The 20,509-nt window shown below is 43.5% G+C and overlaps 1 protein-coding gene across 1 annotated transcript; it reads right to left on the bottom strand.

Annotated features, from left to right (window-relative positions):
* Positions 1-3,930: 3,930 nt before the first annotated feature.
* ube2j1 (ubiquitin-conjugating enzyme E2, J1) lies at positions 3,931-19,029 on the bottom strand (the record flags this gene model as incomplete). Its single annotated transcript, XM_079214950.1, has 7 exons — positions 18,955-19,029; positions 18,394-18,525; positions 17,831-17,915; positions 11,591-11,696; positions 7,478-7,607; positions 6,883-7,005; positions 3,931-4,218 (listed from the first exon to the last, which is right to left on the bottom strand). The coding sequence occupies exons 1-7, from the start codon at positions 19,012-19,014 to the stop codon at positions 3,931-3,933; spliced, it is 924 nt and encodes a 307-aa protein (XP_079071076.1). The 5' UTR covers positions 19,015-19,029.
* Between the last annotated feature and the right edge of the window lie 1,480 nt (positions 19,030-20,509).

Raw genomic sequence — 20,509 nt, 5'->3', positions numbered from 1 at the left:
CTCGCATAACAGTGCATAATGCACGTTATACACGTAGTGAAACTGATTGTGCAATACTGTTCTCACATTTCTGTGCCTTATTTTATATCTATTAGCATTTACCTCCTTTTTTTGTTGTATTTTTTTTTTAATTGTGGAAGGATGACCGAGTAAAGTAAGATTTTTCATTGTAAGGAGTAACTGTCTGTTAACCAATTCAAAACCAATCCCCCCCCAGACTGAGCGATTGTATATAAAAAAAAAAAAAAAGCCCAAAACTGCTGTATTTGGATGTTTTAAACACCATAAGTAATATACAAGTGAAATATATGGTTTGGTATGTCAGAAAATTCAAATGTCACAGTTGTGCGCAAATGCCCCAATGCAAATTTTGGAGACCTCGTCTGAATTTTCTCTGTACTAAACCCTCTTTAACTTCATTCTGCTTCACTTTATCAAAGTCAACCTTTGCAGAGAGAATGTTCACATATTGTGCTATGACTTGGGTTAGAGTTAGACCTTACAGCTGCATCATTTCAAAGAAATAATCTTCCTGAAAGTGTTTTTTTTTCCTAGGCGGACCTGAAACCATTTCATTTTTACTGTCATCTTCATTTACTCTTAACCAGTAACATATAGACTGATATTTACACATCTGAAAACCAATTATTCAAATAGCCCTAGTGGTTGCAGCGATACACCCTTTTTACTTTGGGTATGCAATTTTCGAGCAGAGGCCTAAAGAATAGGTTGCAGGGCTCTCAAGTGTCACGCATTGAGCGTGACTGTCACGCATTTCGGTCTTAAGTTACGCCCTCCCGCCACACATCGTATTTCTCACGCTGAAAAAAAACTCTAGGCTATTTAATGTGCCGCAGCGCACAAACATGACCTGGTCGCGCTGCCCTCACCATGGAGGAATCAAGCACGTCGGGAGGAGGAGGATATGTCACTCTTACCGGTCTTAAAAACTTGAGAGCCCTGAGGTTGGTTTTGTGCATATGACAATACAAATATCTTATATCAAAGTTTAGTCCAAGGTGTTCAAGTCCTTGAGAGTCAGGATCCAGTTAAAATGCATGCTGTATTTTTGAATGTTGCTAAAAATAAAAAGTAGAAGTAAGACTGCTCCGACTACCTCTGAGCTATTTGCATGCTGCTGTGCAGATAATTAATTTAAATCGCTTCCCGGTTCCTCTCCAGTCTCATAGGAGTGATACACCCCTACTCAAAGCATAAAAATAAAATAAAAAAAAGGGTAAACGTTGGACAGTGTTTGGGTCTATTTATACAAGCAAAGGGGGGAATAAAATGAAGGAACGGAAGCCGAACGAGAGATTAACGCACAGCGGGGTGGTGTGAATGCCATAAAACGGCGGAGGGGGGGAAATGAACGAACGGGATCACAGTGACCACAGAAGAAGAAGAAAAAAAATGACTTTCTGAATCAAATAAAGTATACAAGTCCGTCGCAGAGTAAACAGACAGTTGGCTGAACTGGTCGTGTTTACTGGCGCTAAACAAAACCCTGAAAATGAAAAAGGAAGTGACCAGTTCAAAGCCCTCCGGCCTCATGCTGCGCTCCACCAAACACGCTGCGTTGTAGCTGATCCTGGATCAGTCAACTCAGCTGCTCCACAGGGGGCCGCTGGAAAATCATTACGCCACGGGCGCCACCACGACCAGTTTGTTATTTTTCTGACCTTCAGATGGTGTTTTTCTTTCTTCTGCATTTCAACGAGGACGCAAAAAGCAGCTCGCTGGTGTTTTGGTGGATTCTTTGTCTTGAAGCAATTAAATACTGAAATATTTCCAGCAATTATGAAGAATTCTTAAAAGAATGAACTTAAAACACTCTCCAACCACTAGATGCATTTCAATTGGCTTTAATATACAAGTTTAATGTGATTATAGCAGGTGATACATCGTACCCACCACCTTAGAAGAGTCTCCTGTAACATTGCGAGTGCAGTCGGATGCGAGTCAGCGTCCGGTTCCCTCGTCTCGACATCAATGGGATTCTTTTGAATATTTGTTTTAAATACGTCAGTAAACACACCTCCGATGAAAAAAAAAAAAAAAGGTGGATGCTAACAAGTGGCTAAGAGACTAAACGTCTCACAGCCTCATTGTGTTTGTACCAGACTGTATATAAGAAGTGGACGTAGTCGTCGTGAGGTCACCCGTTGGGTTGTGGACTGATGTTTTGAAGCCTTGATTCCTTTGACGCCATCTTGGATTACGGCCCTCACCATGTTGGTTTTCTGCAACCAATAAACGGAAGGGACCATATTTGGAATGAGGAGTGACGTAGAGACGCTGTGTAGCTGCAGCGTCCTGTCAATCACTTTGTAGCCCCGCCCCTGAAGCATCCCCTACTTTATGGTCTGTTTGACTCTAAATGACCATAATTTACTAAATGAACACCATGCTGTATTGAAGAAGACTTGAAACTAGAGATACAATGTTTACTGAGGGAATAAATTAAGAGAAAAGTAGAAGTCATTTTCTATAGACTTCTATAGAAACCAACCAGAGGAGTCTGGTCAGGAGACAGAATGCAGCTTTAACACATGAAGCATAGACTTCTATACAACCAGAGGAGTCGTCCCCTGGTGGACATGGGAGAGAATGCAAGTTTCAGTTTCATTCGGCAAACAGGAGGTGACTGACTGACCAGCACTAAACTTTAGCTTCATGAATTAGGCTTTGCTCGATTTGATGCAAGGCACCTGACAGGGCGTTGAGCAACTCGCTATGGAAATAAAAAAACAATACCCAGAGGGCTCATCACTCCTCCTTTCCAGTCTTCTTTTAAACGACAGTGGCATTTCATATCTTGTTCTGGAAAAGGCAATGTCGCCACGTTATATTAATGACAATATGATCCGTTTACGTGAGATCAGGACTCAACCAGGATTGTCCGCTTGCTTAGGGGGTACGCAAGGAAATCTAGTAACTCACACTTTTTTTTCGTAGCCGACGATGGAAGACGCTAAGGAGCGAGTCATCTCACATCCTTCTCATTTCTGTGGAGAGTTGCCCATACACAGTACCAATGGAATGTGAGAAAAATGGCGTCGGCTAAAGACAAAGTTTATGAGCTGAAGTGCAAGCGAGCGTTTCAGTTATCTGGTTGGGTGGCGTTATAGGATGTGGGTGAAACTATCAAATGTAATTTACTCAAATAAAGAACAACAATCCACTTTCCTTTTGGTTGTTATTTGATTACCAAAAAGTATATTTTTGATCCACTGGGCCATTAAAGTTGAACCCTAGAGACGCAGAAGAATTCAGACTTCATAGTCATACACACCCACATGAACCAAAAACAGCTGGTGGCACCGTTAAAATAGAGCCCGGTATGGTGCGGCCGATCTACACAAACAGAAAGTCAAAGCGCGTGAAGAAAAAGTCGTTATAGCACATACACTCTGTGCAGATGCCTCCATGATTAAGCCATTACTTTAATTTAAATCCCCCATAATCTTGTTGACATATTATATTACAGTTTTAATTAAATAATGGGAGCAAGCGGCGGCCCGAGGATAGAACAATTACATGGAAGGATACATGTGGGGTGTGGGGGGTGTGTGTGTGTGTGTGTGTGTGTGTGTGTGTGTGTGTGTGTGTGTTGAACTGATCACAAACAGCTTCCCGTTTAAAAAAACAATACAATGCACAACGCTCTGGAGAGTAAAATTCACATTGATTAAAAAGACACCCGGAGGTGTCGTGGTGAGGTGGCGCGGCTCCTCTGCAGGAATGACGGTTTCCCTCCCGGCGGCCCGAACCCTCCGCTTGCAAGCAGGAGGGCAGAATGTCTGTCGGCCACCGCCTCGGCTCTGGTTCCACATCGGCTGGCCATAGTTTAATGTTCGGGTGGTTGCAAAGGGGGCAAGAAGGGAGGGTTGACTAGAGTTGGAGGAGTAAAGCAGGGGAGGGGCGCGGTCACAGCTCGTAGTCAAACTTGTACTCGTTAGCCAGGTAGACCCGGCGAAAGATGAGCGCAGCCAGGGCCAAGGTGAGGACCACGATGAGGACCACCGAGGCCGCGCGGCTGTCGTCCCGGGGCTGGCGAGGCGCCGCGGCGAAGACCGGCCTGCTCGGGCCTGGCTGGCTGTGCTGCTGTGCGCGGCGCTGCCGCGGGCTGAGAGGGCGGCCGGCGGGTGCGGGTGCCGTGGCGGGGCCCGCCGGGGGCCGGGGCTCCTCCGATCCCATGGGCGGAGACGCCTCTGCCTGTGGAGGGAGGGAACAGTTACTCAACTAGTCGATTATGCTCATGGGATCCAGATGCATTGTGGTCGGGTGTTCTACAGACATAGAATGGAGGATTTTGAACTGTTTCTAACTTTATATACTGTAGTAAAATATTAAAAACATCCATCATATTTAACAGGGTTCATACACATTTTTGACCAATGGATGACTCCATGACCAAACATTTTGTGAAATATCGGTGTATACATGGAAAAAGTGAGAAAATTTAGTATTTAAACTAACAATGAGAATTCCAAAGCAAACAGTAAACCTTAAATGACACAAATGAATGAGAGACAATAGTTTGATTAAAAGAATAAACATTTATAGATATACGTATGCCTGCTTATATTTTGAGCGTCTTTCTTTTAGAAGCATATACATTTTTTCAAACTCAGCGGAAATGAACGTCATGAACATATGAATATAGCACATTTCCATGACTTTTCCAAAACTTTTGTGATTTTATTTTTTTAAGGGACTTTTCCAGGCCTGGAAATAACCATTTTAAAATGCTATGACTTTTCCTGGTTTTCCATGACCGTATGAACCCTGATTTGACCTGTTTGTATGAATTGTGCTAGCAATGAAGTAGCTCAGGTAGTAGCTAGAGTGGTCAAATAAATGTTATTAGTACAATATTAAATTCTGAAGAAAGTTGCATGACCAGAAAAAAACTCAAGTAAAGTACCACACATTTGTACTTACAAATAGTACTTGTGTAAATTGACTTTCCACCTACTGAAAGTGTGTGAAATACTATGATAAAACTTTATGGCCCAAATTCACGTCGGACAATGTTGTAAAAACAGCGATGCCAAGCTAACAGCTTGGAAACGACTGCTGCTTTATGAGCGATACGATCAAGTCAGTCATCCATTGTCCCACAACAGAAATGTAGAAAATATGTAGATGAGAATTATCAACTCATGTTTAACTGAATTAAAACACAGTTGTGATGCATCTTCTTTCATGCTGCTTCCTAGAAATAAGAAGTGAGCTTTCCTGGATCAGAACATTTAAAAAACCTCCCACATTTTCACCACAATGTTAAAAGAGTCGGCTTAAAAGATAAAGTTACGAGGCTCCCGTCGATTAAATGCATGTGTGATTTACGCGGATATCACACATTTCACCCAATTAAAAAAAGGAAGTTATCCCTCTGGACTCGAGGAGCAGCAGCAAGGCACTGTGGGACTCGTCCCTACAACTTCAAGGGCAGATGGCGAGTCCTATGTCCTTGTGACGTGGCACCTCGTCAGTTCAACTCAGACAATAATGGAAGTCCTCGCTGCACCTTCAGACCGGTTCTGTGTGTAGCAGCTGGCCCCGGAAAAAAACAACAATCCTCTCAAAGGTCACCCACATCATCTGAACTGGTGAAAAGAAGCCGCAGAAGCACCAACTTCAAGCGATGCGCGTGCGCAATCAGCTGCTTTTAACACGGCGACAGCCTGCAGCATCCTTCCCTTCTGTGGATATTCAAAACGGCTCTGATGCTCAGAGGGATGTCGGCGAACGACGAAGCACGCCACCAATTTAAAAAAGAACAAAGTTAATTAAATTCATTAATATATATATATTAATATATTTAATTAATGTATATATATATATATATATATATATATATATATATATATATATATATATATATATATATATATATATATATATATATATATATATATGCCACGCTCTTAAGATGTTAATATCTTCTAAACGCAATGACATAAACAAAGTTGAAAGTTTAGGAAAAGTGGGCAAAAATGTGTTTTTTACTAAATTCAAAATGGCGGAAATTAAAATTAAATTGGCGCATTTTAATTCCATGGATGACTTTTTTGCAGAGCAGTCCCACCCGGAAATGTGTGCCAAATTTCAAGTCAATCGGTCATAGTTGGCAAAAAGCGTGGGCTTTTCACACTAAAGGGGGCGCCAAGTCGGATTTGTGGGTCAATTTGTAATAATGTAGGTTTCGCACAAGCACCTATTTTCCCTGCTCAATAAGCGTGCAAATAATAATACTAAGAAACATTTGAATAACAATAGGACTACGTCAGTGCTCGGACCCTAAATATGCGTTAATTGTCTGAATACCGACGGCGCCACGTAATTCTTCTGATTCATAATATCACCAACAACTTGACCTCTATCTCTATCGCTCTCTCTCTTTAACCTCGTGTTGTCTTGGGGTCAAAATGACCCATCAACACACATACGTATACAAGGTAATTTTGACCTGAAGACAACACGAGGGATAGATTTTTTTCACGGAGGCTCCTAAGTCCAAACGGGAAACTTTATCACTCCTTTCAACCTTGCTGGAGGCAACGCAGACCAGAACCTACTCGTTCCGTTCTTCTTTCACAATAAAAGCCAGAGACGTACACTGTGAAACTGCTCACAAGAAGAAACTGTTGATTACCCCCCAAGTTTAGGCAAAAGAATAAGGTCAGTGAAGGTGACTTATTCATAGAGTATTACATGAATGAAAGTCAATGGCTTGTTGGAGCTCAGCGAAGCCGTCTCATAACTATGAAATGGTTGCCAGTGAAGTTAGTTGCCGGGCTGAAACCAGTGAAACCAGTCTTTGGTTAGTGGGCTGGCAGCAGGCGGTCAGGTGCCGCCCCGTGTGACACCCACCTGTTCAGGCCCTTCAGACTCCTCCCGGCCTGCGGACGTGGAGGCGTCGCCCTCGGTGAGTGGCGGAGGTTCGCTTTCTGCTCCACCGCTCTCGCTCGCCGGTCTGGATAAACTGGACTCCTCCTGCATGAACACACATTATAACAGAGGACCGTCTAAATACCGTCATTGGAAACTGGAATGTGATTCTGTCAATCAAATTATTTCCAAAGCAGTCGAAAGAAGAGAAGAAAAATAATTCTGGCGGTGCAACCAGGCGGCAACCTCTGGTTCTGCCAAGTGAAGCCGATGCTTCATGTCTTAAAACCTGCATTCTCTCTCCTGGCCACCAGGGGGCGACTCTTCTGGTTGTATAGAAGTGTATAGAAAATGACTCGACTTCTCTCTTGATGTATTCCCTCAGTAAACATGAGTTTATGTCTCAATCTCTAGTTTCAAGTCTTCAATACAGCATGATGTTCATGTAGTAAATTATGGACATTTAAGAGTCAAAACAAAATTTCACCATTGTCCTAAAAAAATATTTAAACTGCTCTGAAGTCTCAAGTGTAAACTATCAAAAATGTACTTTGGTTCACAGCCAGCATTTTGGTACCTTGAAGTTTATTTGCTGGGCCAGCTCTTTGGCCTTGTGGTCCTCGGCGCTGGGGTTGCTGTTGGGGGTCAGCATCAGGAGGGCGGAGTGCATGGAGCATCCACACGCCTCACAGTGGAAGTCCTGGGACCTGGAGAGGGGACATGGAGCTCATGTCACGGTGCTCAATTGGTTAGTCCATCCTGGATCTGATTGTGTTACCCACATAAACTACAAAAACTCATGTTAGTAAAATAAACATGTTGGCAGTGAAGAGGCAGACTGGAAATACACAGAGACAGAGACAACAGGCAACAAAGGTTCCTGGTTGAAACTAGAGACCGAGACATAAACTGATGTTATGAGGGAATAAATCAAGAGAGAAGTAGAGTAATTTTCTATTGACTTCTATACAACCAGAAGAGTCGCCCCCTGGTGGCCAGGAGAGAGAATGCACGTTTTAAGACTTTGGCTTCACTTGGCGGAACCGAAGGTTGTCCGTTATCAACAAAACAAAGAAAAAGAAACCAGACAAAGAACTCTGAATTAGTCTGGCACTTAAAAGTAAAATTTCACAAAGTTAGCAGAAGAAAGTCTGCCAAAGAAAAATTTTCAGTCATTTGACGCTCGGCCAATGGTAATTTGGCACCTTGATAATGAAGCTGTAAAGACACAGCTGCCCATATTTCTACCTGGCAGAGACCCCGGCCTCAGAATCCGTGTGCAAACTCGGATGCGTTTGTGTGAATGGCATTGACTGTCTCTTTGTATCGTTGGCTGCCTCACAGGTTTGTTTTTAACCTTCACCACATGTGGCACATTCACATGCCAGCTCCCCGCAAAAAAGGTTCACACTTCAAGATGCCTCACATTGAAGAGGTTTCTGTGGATTTGTCTTAGAAAAGCTAATCGCTTCTTCTTGCATTAGCTAATGGGCTGAGGGACGGATTGTCACCACTGTGGATAAATATGAACACATTATGGTATTAAATGATCCAAATCAGCGTCTTCCTCTTGAGCCAAACAGAAAATGATAATCTAGTGGAGTTGAGGTGTATCTGGGGAAGAAGCTGAGTTTATTAGGCCTCCAGTCTTCACCTGGACTATGACAGCTGATGCTCATTTAGAAAATGATGGTCCCATAGACCAGTGTTTTTCAACCTTTTTTGAGCCGCGGCACATTTTCTACAATAAAAAAATCCCACGGCACACCAACAACCCAAAAAGTTACAGAATGTCACAGTATTCAGTGTTTCCCCTAGGTTTACAGCTTTGGGGGGGGGGGGGGGGGCGACTGACGGACATAATACATCGTGGCACCTCACAGTACTACCTCACAGTACTACAAAGTAATACTTCACAGTACTAGTGACTCCATCTGTGCTTTTATAAATAATAGAACATTGAAATCACTTTCAATTAAACCAGATTGCTCCATCAGACAAAAACAAATGTGTTATCACTTTGTTAGAAAAATGAAAATAAAGTTATATCCGTGCAAAAAAAAACTAATATTTAGTTACAACTAAATAGCTTATTGTGGAAAACAACAAGCTATTTTTTTGCAAAACAGAATGAGTGCAGATGTGTGAGCATAACGTTGTATCATTAATAGTGGCTGCAGTGAGCTGCTTTCCTCTACAACTCTTTTTAAAACGAGGTAGATTTGATACAGCCGTTCTCAATTCATGCTCCATGTTGAGCGACGCAACAGCAGAAAAGACAACCTCACGGAGATCTCATAAAGATCGGCTTTTGGCGAAATGACAAGAATCGGCGAGTCGTACATGCGCATGTGACCTATTAACGGCGTACGGTAAAATCAGCATTTCCTCTTGCGCCCCACCTGTAATACGCCCCAGTTTGATAAATACTGACTTAAAGGAAACATAGTGTTCATTTATTTTAATGATGACCACAAAGTGAGCAGGCTTTGTCACTTGAGTGTGTTTTTCGGGCTTTTGGAAGAATATTTCCAGAGCCTCAGAAACGTCATTGATGGAGCGCCAGGCTGCAGCCTGTTGGATGTTTGTCTTGACCTACAAATACCTTAACTGTTGGGCTTTAAACATGAGAGCTCATAGCTTAAAATAGTGATAGCTTAAAGCAGCAAATCCCATTGTGAAAAGCACACGACATATTTTTCGCCGCTCTCTCTGTCCACTGTGTGCTCTCCTGTGTGCATCGCATCGGGGCGGAAAGAGTTGTAGACGCGACCCAGAAATTACAAGCTGTCGTGTACGATCAATAACATACGGCCGTTTAGTTTGTTTAATAGCAGAACAAGGTGCAGACCTGTTCTATAGGAAACTACTAGGCCAGCCACTATATTGCAGGCTCAGACGCTCAACAATGGAAAATTATTTGCGGCATTTAAATAATATTTTTTTGGACCAATTAAGTGAAATTGGAAATTTTCTCACGGCACACCTGACGATCTGTCACAGCACACTGGTGTGCCGCGGCACAGTGGTTGACAATCAATGCCATAGACCATAAAGCAAGGTATGCTTTATACTACCATGGTGTTGTCCAGTCTTTCACAATGTATTTTCACTTCATGAAAGTGTAATGACAATACTTTTGGTTGTATTTAAGCTCCATCTAGCCTCTGGTGCCACTTGTGGTTGCAAAAAAAAAAAAAAAAAAAGATGGCGACGACAAAATACCAAGGCTTCAAAACGGCAGCGTGACGTCCCGACGACTACGTCCACTTCTTATGTTGCGTTGCAGTCAACTCTGAACCAGAACATTTCCTCCCACAAGTTAGGGTTCCTAGTTGGGAAGCAGTGGAAGCGCAAACTGTGAAACCATCAACTAAAAGGCAATAAGTTAATTTACCTGTATTTAATTAAAATGATACATATAGTAAACCCTGTTAATTGATGTCAAAATAAGTCGCCATGTTATTAGGTATTATATTCTCTGCTCAAAAAAAGATCCAGGAAATGTAGAAGCTTCCAAAGAAACACCAGTTTTGTCACATTCAGCCATGTTTTTTATATGTATTTTTTTTTTTTTTTCTACGTTTGGCGTCATACTTGGAGGTCAGAAGCTGGAAATTACAACTAGGAAATTTCGAAGCGAACTGGGTGACATCACTAAAAAACAGGAAGCGTATTCTTTTGCTCCTTCACCAGTGTACAAACTTATATGACTTCGTTGAACTCAAACTACTCTAACTGGGACAAATTAAGTGTTTATTTGACAATGAAGTCAACAAAAGCCCTCTACCATCCCAACCATCAGTCAGGCCACTATGCCCCCACACTGTATATTACTTTTAACAACTAATATCGCGATACATATGCAGTGACAGCACGTCTTCTGTATATGAAAAGTGCACGCAAGTGGCAGAAATGACTGACGTGTTTCATATTCACGTCTGAGACGTCCTCCACTGGGTCCCCCGTGTTGGCCCCCGCAACATCACAAGCTGAGCAGCATCTTTGGCGGCTTACTTGTCAATCACAAACTTTGAAAGTATTTTGATAAATATCAGTCTTGCTGTGCAGAGAGGCCCCTTTTTTTGCCTGACTGACAGCTCCCACGATCACCACGGGCACAGAAACAACCGATAAGAAAGAAAAAAAGTGCCGTCTCAGCCTTAGATTGATAAATCAAATAAAAAAAGGTTTTCCATCAGGGATGTAAACAGCTGTGTATTTATAGCAGAGCATGTCTCTCTCATCTCCATGTGCTAATGAAACAGCCGACCGGTCGAGACCCCCGTCCCATCTGCTAATGGGAGATCGGCTTTAGCGTGCCCACTCATGCTCCCGCCACAGACCGGGTATTTGGGCGATAATGACTTTGTCATCTTGAAATAACAGGACTTTTTTCCCTTTTTTTGAGTCTGGGGAGTTATCGGAGGGGATGTATGTCCATGTATGTATGTATGTATGTATGTATGTATGTGTATGTGTGTGTATGTGTGTATGTGTGTGTGTGTGTGTAGTTTGGCGTGTTAATGCCGCCCAAACAGCCTCATGCATGTAATGTCGGCACTGATCACATCCTCCACCTGTGCGGCTGATAATCCAGCATGTAAGATCACATCATCGCTGTTCACCTCATTATCTCTCTCTCACACACAGACACACACACACACACACACACACACACACACCTTACTTTTTGGCAAGGGCTCTCCTCTCCTCTGGAGTATAGTCAAGAGATCCTATTGCTCCCTCTCCTTTCGTCGGCATGAATCCGATGATCGCTATCAGGGCGGTTCGGACTGGAAGAGAAGAACAGACGAAAAAAAAAATAAGAGGAGATGAGAAACATTCAAATTGGAGCATGTTCTCCAGCATTCCTGGGCTGAAAAACGGAGAAGGTTAAATGACGCGGCCGAGGCTGCGCACGGGTGTTCCGAGCGCCCCACTGTTACATAAGTGGAAGTGATGATTTGTTTTCGGACGCGTACGCCTGGATTTACCCGCGGGGACATCCACGTCCTCGCTCACACACACATTCTTCCAGCTGGCACAGGACACGCACGACAATATGGTCGGGGTCAAGGGTGTGTTTGTGTCTGTGTTATGACTGATCCAGCACGCTGAATAAAGCATCTGGAAAACCATTCTATCCGACCGTCTTTGAAAGATCAGCCTACTTTAAAAAGGGTGTTTTTAGTTGTCAACGACAACAGTACACGCACACTAGTATTCTTCTCCATTTTCTTGTGGTTGGATATTTGGCACGTTGATTCGTGACATATTGTTGGGTACATGTAAACTCCTGAGAGGCAACGTTTCCTTTGCTGAAATGCAGCATTTACTGAACAACATTTCCCCTCATTCTCACCTGGCTGATTGACAGCTGTTATCAAGGCTCTACACGCTTGTTGTGAAGTTGCGGTGCGGTCGGAGATGAAAACCCGTCACATCAATTAGACTTCACTCCGTCTCGTTTGAATGAAGTAAACAAAAAATATCAAAGTAAGAGCAGAAAGCTGGTCGTGAAGTTAAGTGTGCACTCTTCAATTAAAACAAGAAGAAGCACTTTGATAGCGTTAGGTCTGTTCAGATTAGCTTTTTCAGTTCCAACTTTCGAGTCTTTTTAGGTTTGGGAAAACATGAATGAATCTGTATCTCTCTCTCTCTGTGTGTGTGTGTGTGTGTGTGTGTGTGTGTGTGTGTGTGTGTGTGTGTGTGTGTGTGTGTGTGTGTGTGTGTGTGTGTGTCTCTTATAATAAATGTTGAATACAAACAGTTTTAACTATCAACAAATTATGAAAACAGAAGAAAAAAAACCCACTGTATTACACATACAGTGATAAATAGAGGTGCAGGAATTACATATTTTTGTAGGACAACCTGGTTCGGATTTTGGATTATTGCAGAAAATAAATTCTGTGGCAAACAAATGTTTATGAAACGTACACATTCTGAACAAATGAACGCCACTTTTATGTTGTTGTTTTTCTAAAGCGTGAACGCAACCGGCTGACGTAAAACGTCACCGCCACTTAGCTCAGTGTTTCCCCTACCGTTATATTATAGGGGGGGGCCTACTGAAGAAACCCACCGCCCCACTGTAATTTACACCGGAGTAGCTCTCTGAACCAGGAGTAGCTCTTCTGCTCCAGGTGAAAGGAGCCAAAGTGCTTGTTCTACCCAACAATGAGCCTGCTGGCTTCACATATTACAAAAGTACAAAATACACAGGCATAAAACTAAGTCATTAATAAATACATGGAGAAATGCCTGTACTTTTGGGTAAATGGTTACGGTACGCCATTAACAGGTTACGCTTGCGCGACTCGCCGATTTTTGCCGTTTTGCCAGAAGTCTCCATGAGATCGTCTTTTCTGTTGCTGCGTTTTTCAAAACAGAAAATAGATCTCAGCTCAACGTTGAGCATGAAGTGCATCAAATCTACAACCCCGGTTTAAAAAGAGGTGTAGAGGAAAGCAGCTCACTGCAGCCACTAATACTGATACAACCTGATGGCTCACAAATCTGCACACATTCTGTTTTGTTTGCCAAAAAAATAAATAGGTTATTGTTTTCCATAATGAGCTAGAGCTGATTTAGTAGTAACTAAATATTAGTTTTTTTTGCACAGATAGAACTTTACTTTCATTGTTCTAAGTGATTGCAATTAAACAAAAAATTGTCTGATGGAGCAATCTGATTTACTTGAAAGTGATTGCAATTGTCTTTATTCTGTTACTTATAAAAGTATAGATGGAGTCACAAAGAGATGTTATTTACAGAAAAAGTTTGAGAACCACTGCTTTAAATGTTTGTGTCAGTGTTGTCGTCGTCGTCGCCCCCCACCCCCCGAAGCTGTAAACCTAGGGGAAACACTGTAGCTACACAAGTTTAGTTGTCTCATTTAGCTGCTTGTTAGCGACTGCTAAGAGTCACCGCTGACACACGTTATGCTGGAGAACAAAACGTTAGAATCTCTTCACCACGGACCTCGTTTCATCTAACAGAAACACATTAAAAACCCACGAGGGACCCGGATGTGTAAACATGTCAACTCATTCCTGCAGAACTCCATTAGTACATACTCATAAAAATCAATATGGAAAATACATTGAATTACTAAGCCATATTTTATTATTACACATGTGGGACGTGTGTAACCATGGTGACAGCAGCTGCAATTATCCTGCCAGGCTTACTGCAGCTATTCCCAAAAAAATAATGAGTCACGACTTTTACACAACACAGCGGAGTGGAAGTCAAATCTTTGAGGCACGGCCAGCCATGTGACCTGCAGAACGTTGGTGAGAATATCAACTCTTTGATTTGAGTCCGCTATTGATTTAAACGTTTTTTTATTTTTAGGTAAAAAAATGCTTTGAGGAAGAAGCACCACCTCACACTGATGAAACGCTTCGAGGTGAAAGCAGAAGTCAGCTGAAGGACGGATCGCCTGCAGAGAACTACAACGAGGTCTCAGTTTTTACTCTGAAGGGATGAAAATATCTCCAACATCGTGACAGAATTTGACTTTAGCTGGTCCGTGCTGGCTAAAGGATCTGGACTGTCATGTGAGTTGGAAAGTCTTGTGTTTTTTGTATTTCCATGCAAAGCATCTTCAACTCTCCGGTTAAAGTCTATATTTAACTTGCAGTGTCTAATAAATACGAGCGCGCTGCCCACTCAAACTCTTAACCACCATTGTCGGATGTCAATTTACGTATTTGAGTCAAATTCTGTCACAAAAACATTACTCTAATCCTTTGGTAAATGTTTTCGCTTCCGTTACACTACAAATCAATGCACTTAGATTTTTTTATGTACCGTAAAAGTCGGGTTATACGCCGCTACTCCCGTCGGTCATTGTCCCCATTTGAACCCCGCTGTAGCCAGCTGGCGCTCATGCTAGTTCCGCGCTAACTTCCTCTAGCTCTCCACTCACTTCCGCTAGCTCTCCGCTAGCTCCCCGACAACCACCAAAGGTAGGGACCAGCCCCGGCTCTACACCCGACTTGGGCAGAGGGGACTCGGACAGTAGCAGCAGCAGCGGGGAGATAGCAGTAGGAGCGGGGAGCTAGTAGCAGCGCTAGCTATAGCTGCTACTAGCTTGCTACAGCGGGACACTGACCGGAGGTAGTAGCGGCGTATAACCCGATTTTTACGGTATTAGGATAGTTTTTTCTTTTGGTAATTTGTAGTTTAATTATTTGTAGCCGTTTACTTAGTACCGTAATTTTCGGACTATAGGTCGCACCTGCTCATTTTTAAAAGAAAAAATAAATTGTACATAAATAAGCCGCACTTGTACATAAATAAGCCGCAGGTGTCCCCGTTGAAACGTGAGATATTAACACAGCAAGATGCTACAGGAACGATTTTTTAAAACTTTTAATTAAATAAATGCCGGTAACATCCACAACTAGCACATACATACGGCAAATGCTTTTTTTCCAGAAGAGTACTAAAGTTGTCTTCTTCAGTATCAGAATTGAACAGCCTGAAGGTTTGTAATTACTTCGTCACACATGTTCTCGGCGAAAATATAGGAACCTACCAGAAAAAGTAATTGATCACTATCGGCATCGTCCTCCTGTGCACTAAAACCATTGAAGTCCTTTTCTTCAGTGTTGGAATTAAACAGCCTCAGAATTGCTTCGTTGCACTCAGTCTCTCTTTCGTTTGCGCTCTCAGTGTCACTTTCCTCCCGAGGCAAATCCGCTTGCGCTGTCCTCCTCATCACGCAGCAGTCCAGCCTTTCGGAACCCGTTGGTGATGGTGGATTCTTTGACACTGCTCCACGCTGTTAGGATCCACTGGCAGACTTGAGAAAAAGTTGCTCTTCGCATGCGGCCAGTTTTTGTAAAGGATTTCTCGCCGCTCGTCGGAGGAAGTGACGTTGTGTTGTTGATGTTATGCTAGAGTGGGGCTACTAGTTGAGCTTGTTAGCTGTTACGTCGGAGCTACTGTTAGCGAAGAGCCTGGTGCCAACTCTGTGAACACTCTGCAATAAACCTGCAAGTTAACGCAACCAACGTCTGCGAGTCGTTCCTGCGGACGTTACACTACGCCGTAGTCTTCAACAAATCAGATCTTTAGTTTGACAAACTGGGCGGATTCTTTGACGTGCAGGGCCTGAGAGGTGGCGTAGATGTATGATTGGTCAGCGGGCCAGCGTGACCATTAACATGCGCTGTGATTGGTCAAAGAGGTACACAGCTACTAGAAACTTCTAGCTGCTACCTAGAACCTACCTTGCTCGTGGATTTACTGATGACTTGCTGGTGGAGTTGACTAATGACGCCTTTCGCACAGAGGATTACGGGCATGTGGTGAGTTAAATAAAATAATCATACACAGCGCTTTTGTTGCTGCTGGTCAGACAGCTGGAGCTGTCTGTCTGTGTGTCTGTGTGTCTGTGTGTCTGTGTGTCTGTCTGTCTGTCTGTCTGTCTGTCTGTCTGTCTGTCTGTCTGTCTGTCTGTCTGTCTGTCTGTCTGTCTGTCTGTCTGTCTGTCTGTCTGTCTGTCTGTCTGTCTGTCTGTCTGTCTGTCTGTCTGTCTGTCTGTCTGTCTGTCTGTCTGTCTGTCTGTCTGTCTGTCTGTCTGTCTGTCTGTCTGTCTGTCTGTGTGTCTGTGTGTGTGTGTGTGTGTGTGTGTGTGTGTGTGTGTGTGTGTGTGTGTGTAGCACTGCAGTGTTTTACTGTTGTTGGGTTGTTTGGTGGTTATTTGGACAACATGGGTGCACAACATCGCGAGGCGAACGCTGCATCATGGAACAGTGGCCGCGCCTTTTCTTCTTGTCAAAGGGATTAACATAGCCCGATGATTCCAGCCACGGGTGGTGCTGGCTGGAGATGCAGATGGGGGTGCTGCATCTGAGAAGGCAGATGGCGCTGGAGACGCGGAGGGTGCGCTTTTCACGGGGGCGCGCGCGGCGCGTTTTGTGACTTTACAGTTGCTAATAGGGGGAAATTCAAAATGGTAAACCATATGTGTCTTGGTGCTTATAAGGTTAAAACAGCTCCGCAGGTCGGTCCACAGCGTGTGACCTCCATGCCTGTAATAGTGCAAAGAAATCGGCCGTATAGCAGAGTGAGTGTCTGCTGTCCACACATGACAGTCTGTATGAACGCGCTGTGTAGTGGGCAGCGCCGTGTTCAATATATGCACGGGTCAGACAGGAACTCCTGGGACACTTTTTTTTTCTTCCCCAGTCTGCATCTGATGTGGACATACGTCATTGAAGGCCATGTTCTAAAATCTAAAACACTGCGCTATGGTAGTTAGCCTATGAAAATCCACCAATTAGCCGCATCGTTGTAAAAGCCGCAGTCTCAAAGCCTGTGAAAAAAAGTAGCGGCCTATATGCCGGAAATTACGGTATTTAGATTGTTTAATTAATTGGGTAAATGCTGCGGGGCACCTGGGGTTTACATATACGAGTAGGCGGGTACAGGACCAGGATGCACCTGGGTAGGCCTATGATTTATTACTAGCACAGGAGAGGCAGCACGGGGAGTTTCTTCGTTCTTTTGTTTGTTTGCTTGTTTTGTTTAGTTACAATAAATATCTGAAAAAACGGAATCCTGCGGTGCGTCAGTGGCTTTTTGATTTACGTTTATTTTCTTTGATTCATGTTTATATTTCTTTGATTCATTGGACAAATGGCCACTACAATTTCTTTGCAGAAAGTGATGAGATTCATTATTATTTGAGACCCTGTCCTTATCTTTCATTGGAGGATTGCGGTCACGTGATTTACGATAATATTGGACTTTCAATATTCCTCTTCAGAACATAATAAGTGAAATCTTTTCGCATGTATTGACAATTAAGAACAGAACATGACAGCTTTCCATACTTTTGTCATACTGTGACAAATAATAAGACCCAGTCTTAGTGGGCACTGAGCCCATGACATGTGACATAACTTACTGCTCCAAGAGGGCTGCCAGGTCTCTGGATGGTGGCCAGAGATGCTCAGACAAATCTTCTTGCCAACTTCGAATCTTCCATTCGGCTAGGAGGGAAAAAGCAATACAAAGAAAGTGATGAATTAATAAAACATACGTTTCTCAAAATATGAGAAAGCATTATGACAAGCGGACGAGACATGGAAGTTCGACACAGTGTGGAAACAAGGTTTTCAAACGATAAATGCAAACTGAAAAAGGAAATGTGCTAAAAAAAAAAAAAGTAGTTGGACACGATGAAAAAGTGTCTGTCAAAAGAGTACTGTGGCTTTTCAGCCTGTCATTAGTGCAGATGTCACACAGCTGTCGGAATATAATAAGAGAGTCTCAGTGCAACTCCCTCTGACAGAGCGCTGACAGCTCGGGCTTCAATCTGACAACCGTCACTACGTGCGCTGCAACCAGAAACGGCTGAGGGGTCCAATGACATGCCGTCCAGTATCGGACTCCACGCCCTCCTGTCCCGCTTCGGCCCGGAGAACGACTCCGATCGCGATTGAGAGGTGGCCTTCGCCGGCGCCTCACCGTGAGGAGGATGATGCTGGGGGGCTTCATGGGGTATTCCGGGGGAAGCACGATCCTGCCATGGTAAACCCCGCCGTCGAAATCAGAGTCTGGGGGCCCACGGACGGAGAAGTGCCACTCAAAGAGGTTGTCCTGCAAAAAAAAGAGGGATGGGGAGGGGGACGTATAAGACAAGCTTTTTCGTCAGGAGACACCACACCTGACCCTTCTCATGGCGTTCTGAGGTGACGACGCTGAAGGTCCCTTGATGCAGCACAAGGTAAAACAAAAACAGATTTTTATGTTGGATTGTGGAGGAGGAGCGCAGCAGTCTCACCCTGAGGAAAGAAGCTGCTGTGAAGTCTGGTGGTACGGCAGCTGGTACTTTTCAAATGTTCCATCTCAGAGGTATCTCAGAAAAGCTTGATTTTAGTTATGCATGTGCAAATCTAATTTAGAGTCTATTCTCTTGATGTACCCCCCTTGAGCTAGACTATACAGGATGGGAAAGGATGTTGGTGACCGGCAACTAAAGCAATCTAATACGAACACAAGAGGCGACGCGAGACGGGGTGGACTTACCTCCAGTGGCTGGGCGTGGTAGTGCTCTGTGGGATCCCTCAGTTCAGCAGCCTCCTTCATCAGCCTCTTCACAGCTGGTTGTTCGATGGAAACAAAGAAAACTGAGGTTAGTCTCTTCAGGGTGAAAGATGGGTCTCACTCACGATCGTTTCAGCTTCCAAACATGCGTTGTGTGTGAAATCCTACGATTACACCCACATGTCAATAACTGCAGTGTTTTTTCTTTACAGGGCAACATTTTCTGATTTCCAGATGCAGGAGAATAAACCGTTGAGGGTATAAGTACATTTTGTGAATTTACAAGTCAAAGCAGAAAGAGAGTAAACAATTTTTTTTTTTTTTTAAGAGGTTAATCTCTACCCGTTGCGGCACTTTATGTGAGTTTATGTGCAGAGGCCACGTAATCCAACATCTGCTGGCATTAACCCCTCGTGTCACGACTCGGCCCTCAACACACTCTTCTGAGTTAATCTGAGCAAGAACAACCTCATCGCTCTAGGAAGGGTGGTTACACAAGTCCAGCTGATGACGAGAATGATGATGATGATGATGATGGTGGTGGTGTTAATTACGGCCCTGGCAGTCAAGGACACAGAGACGCTCCTTGATGTAACGCTGACTAACCAAGTCCTCACATTGAGGCCACGCTAGAGTCAGTCTGGGGCGCCACCTCGGGTCACGCACGGCGTGCTTCAACTCACAAGGTCACGCAGCACTGCAACGGGAGTAGGTGTCACGGCCTCGGCCTCGCGTGAACAACTTGGTGTCGGAAAGCAAGGTCACTTCATGCTCTCTTGTGCTCGCCGTAACTACTTGAGCTCGAGCTATCAGCGAGCAAGACGGCAAGACGCAAATAAGATGGGGCTGGAAATGGGGGAAAGTAAATCGCGGGAGAAAGAAAAAAGAAAGTGGAACTACGAAGTATTCTTGGGGACAAAATCTGTTTGGAATCCAATCGATGGGTGTCGGAGCTGGAAATGCATACTTGGAAATGAAACAAACGGGCAGCGGTGAGGTGATGGGTGGGTCATTGTGGTGGGAATAACAGTGATGAAGGCGAAGCTTAGAGGAAACTGATCCTATGTGAGAAGAAACTCCACGGAGACGTTCTACGAGAGCACTTGGTCCTAAAGTGCACGACATGCAAAGCTTTTCCAGTTGGTTTAAAATGCAAAACTCTACCCACATTTCAGATGTATCCTGTAATTCACCAACTCCCAAAGAAACAGGAGAGCCGAGCTACATTTCCACCAGGATAATGAAATAACCTGCTTTTGTTTTGGTGTACAATTCTTGAGGCAAATTGTACTCAAGTATTTCCATTTTCCAATTTATACTTCTCTTTCACGATCATTCATGTACTTTTTACTTAACCGCATTTGTTTGATAACTTGGTACATAGTCTGTTCAGATTGATACAAAATACAAATCAGCAAATAATCTATATTTTCCATATTACTGATTCACTCACTTAGAAAGTGCTTTCAAACATCAGACTACAACCGTCTTTAATACAAAAAAAAGCTGCATATTTTCAGTACTGTTTCTGCGTGAG

Source organism: Taurulus bubalis (assembly GCF_910589615.1).
Source record: "Taurulus bubalis genome assembly, chromosome: 3".
NCBI classification, from domain to species: domain Eukaryota; kingdom Metazoa; phylum Chordata; class Actinopteri; order Perciformes; family Cottidae; genus Taurulus; species Taurulus bubalis.
This window is presented reverse-complemented; position numbering and strand designations above follow the sequence as displayed.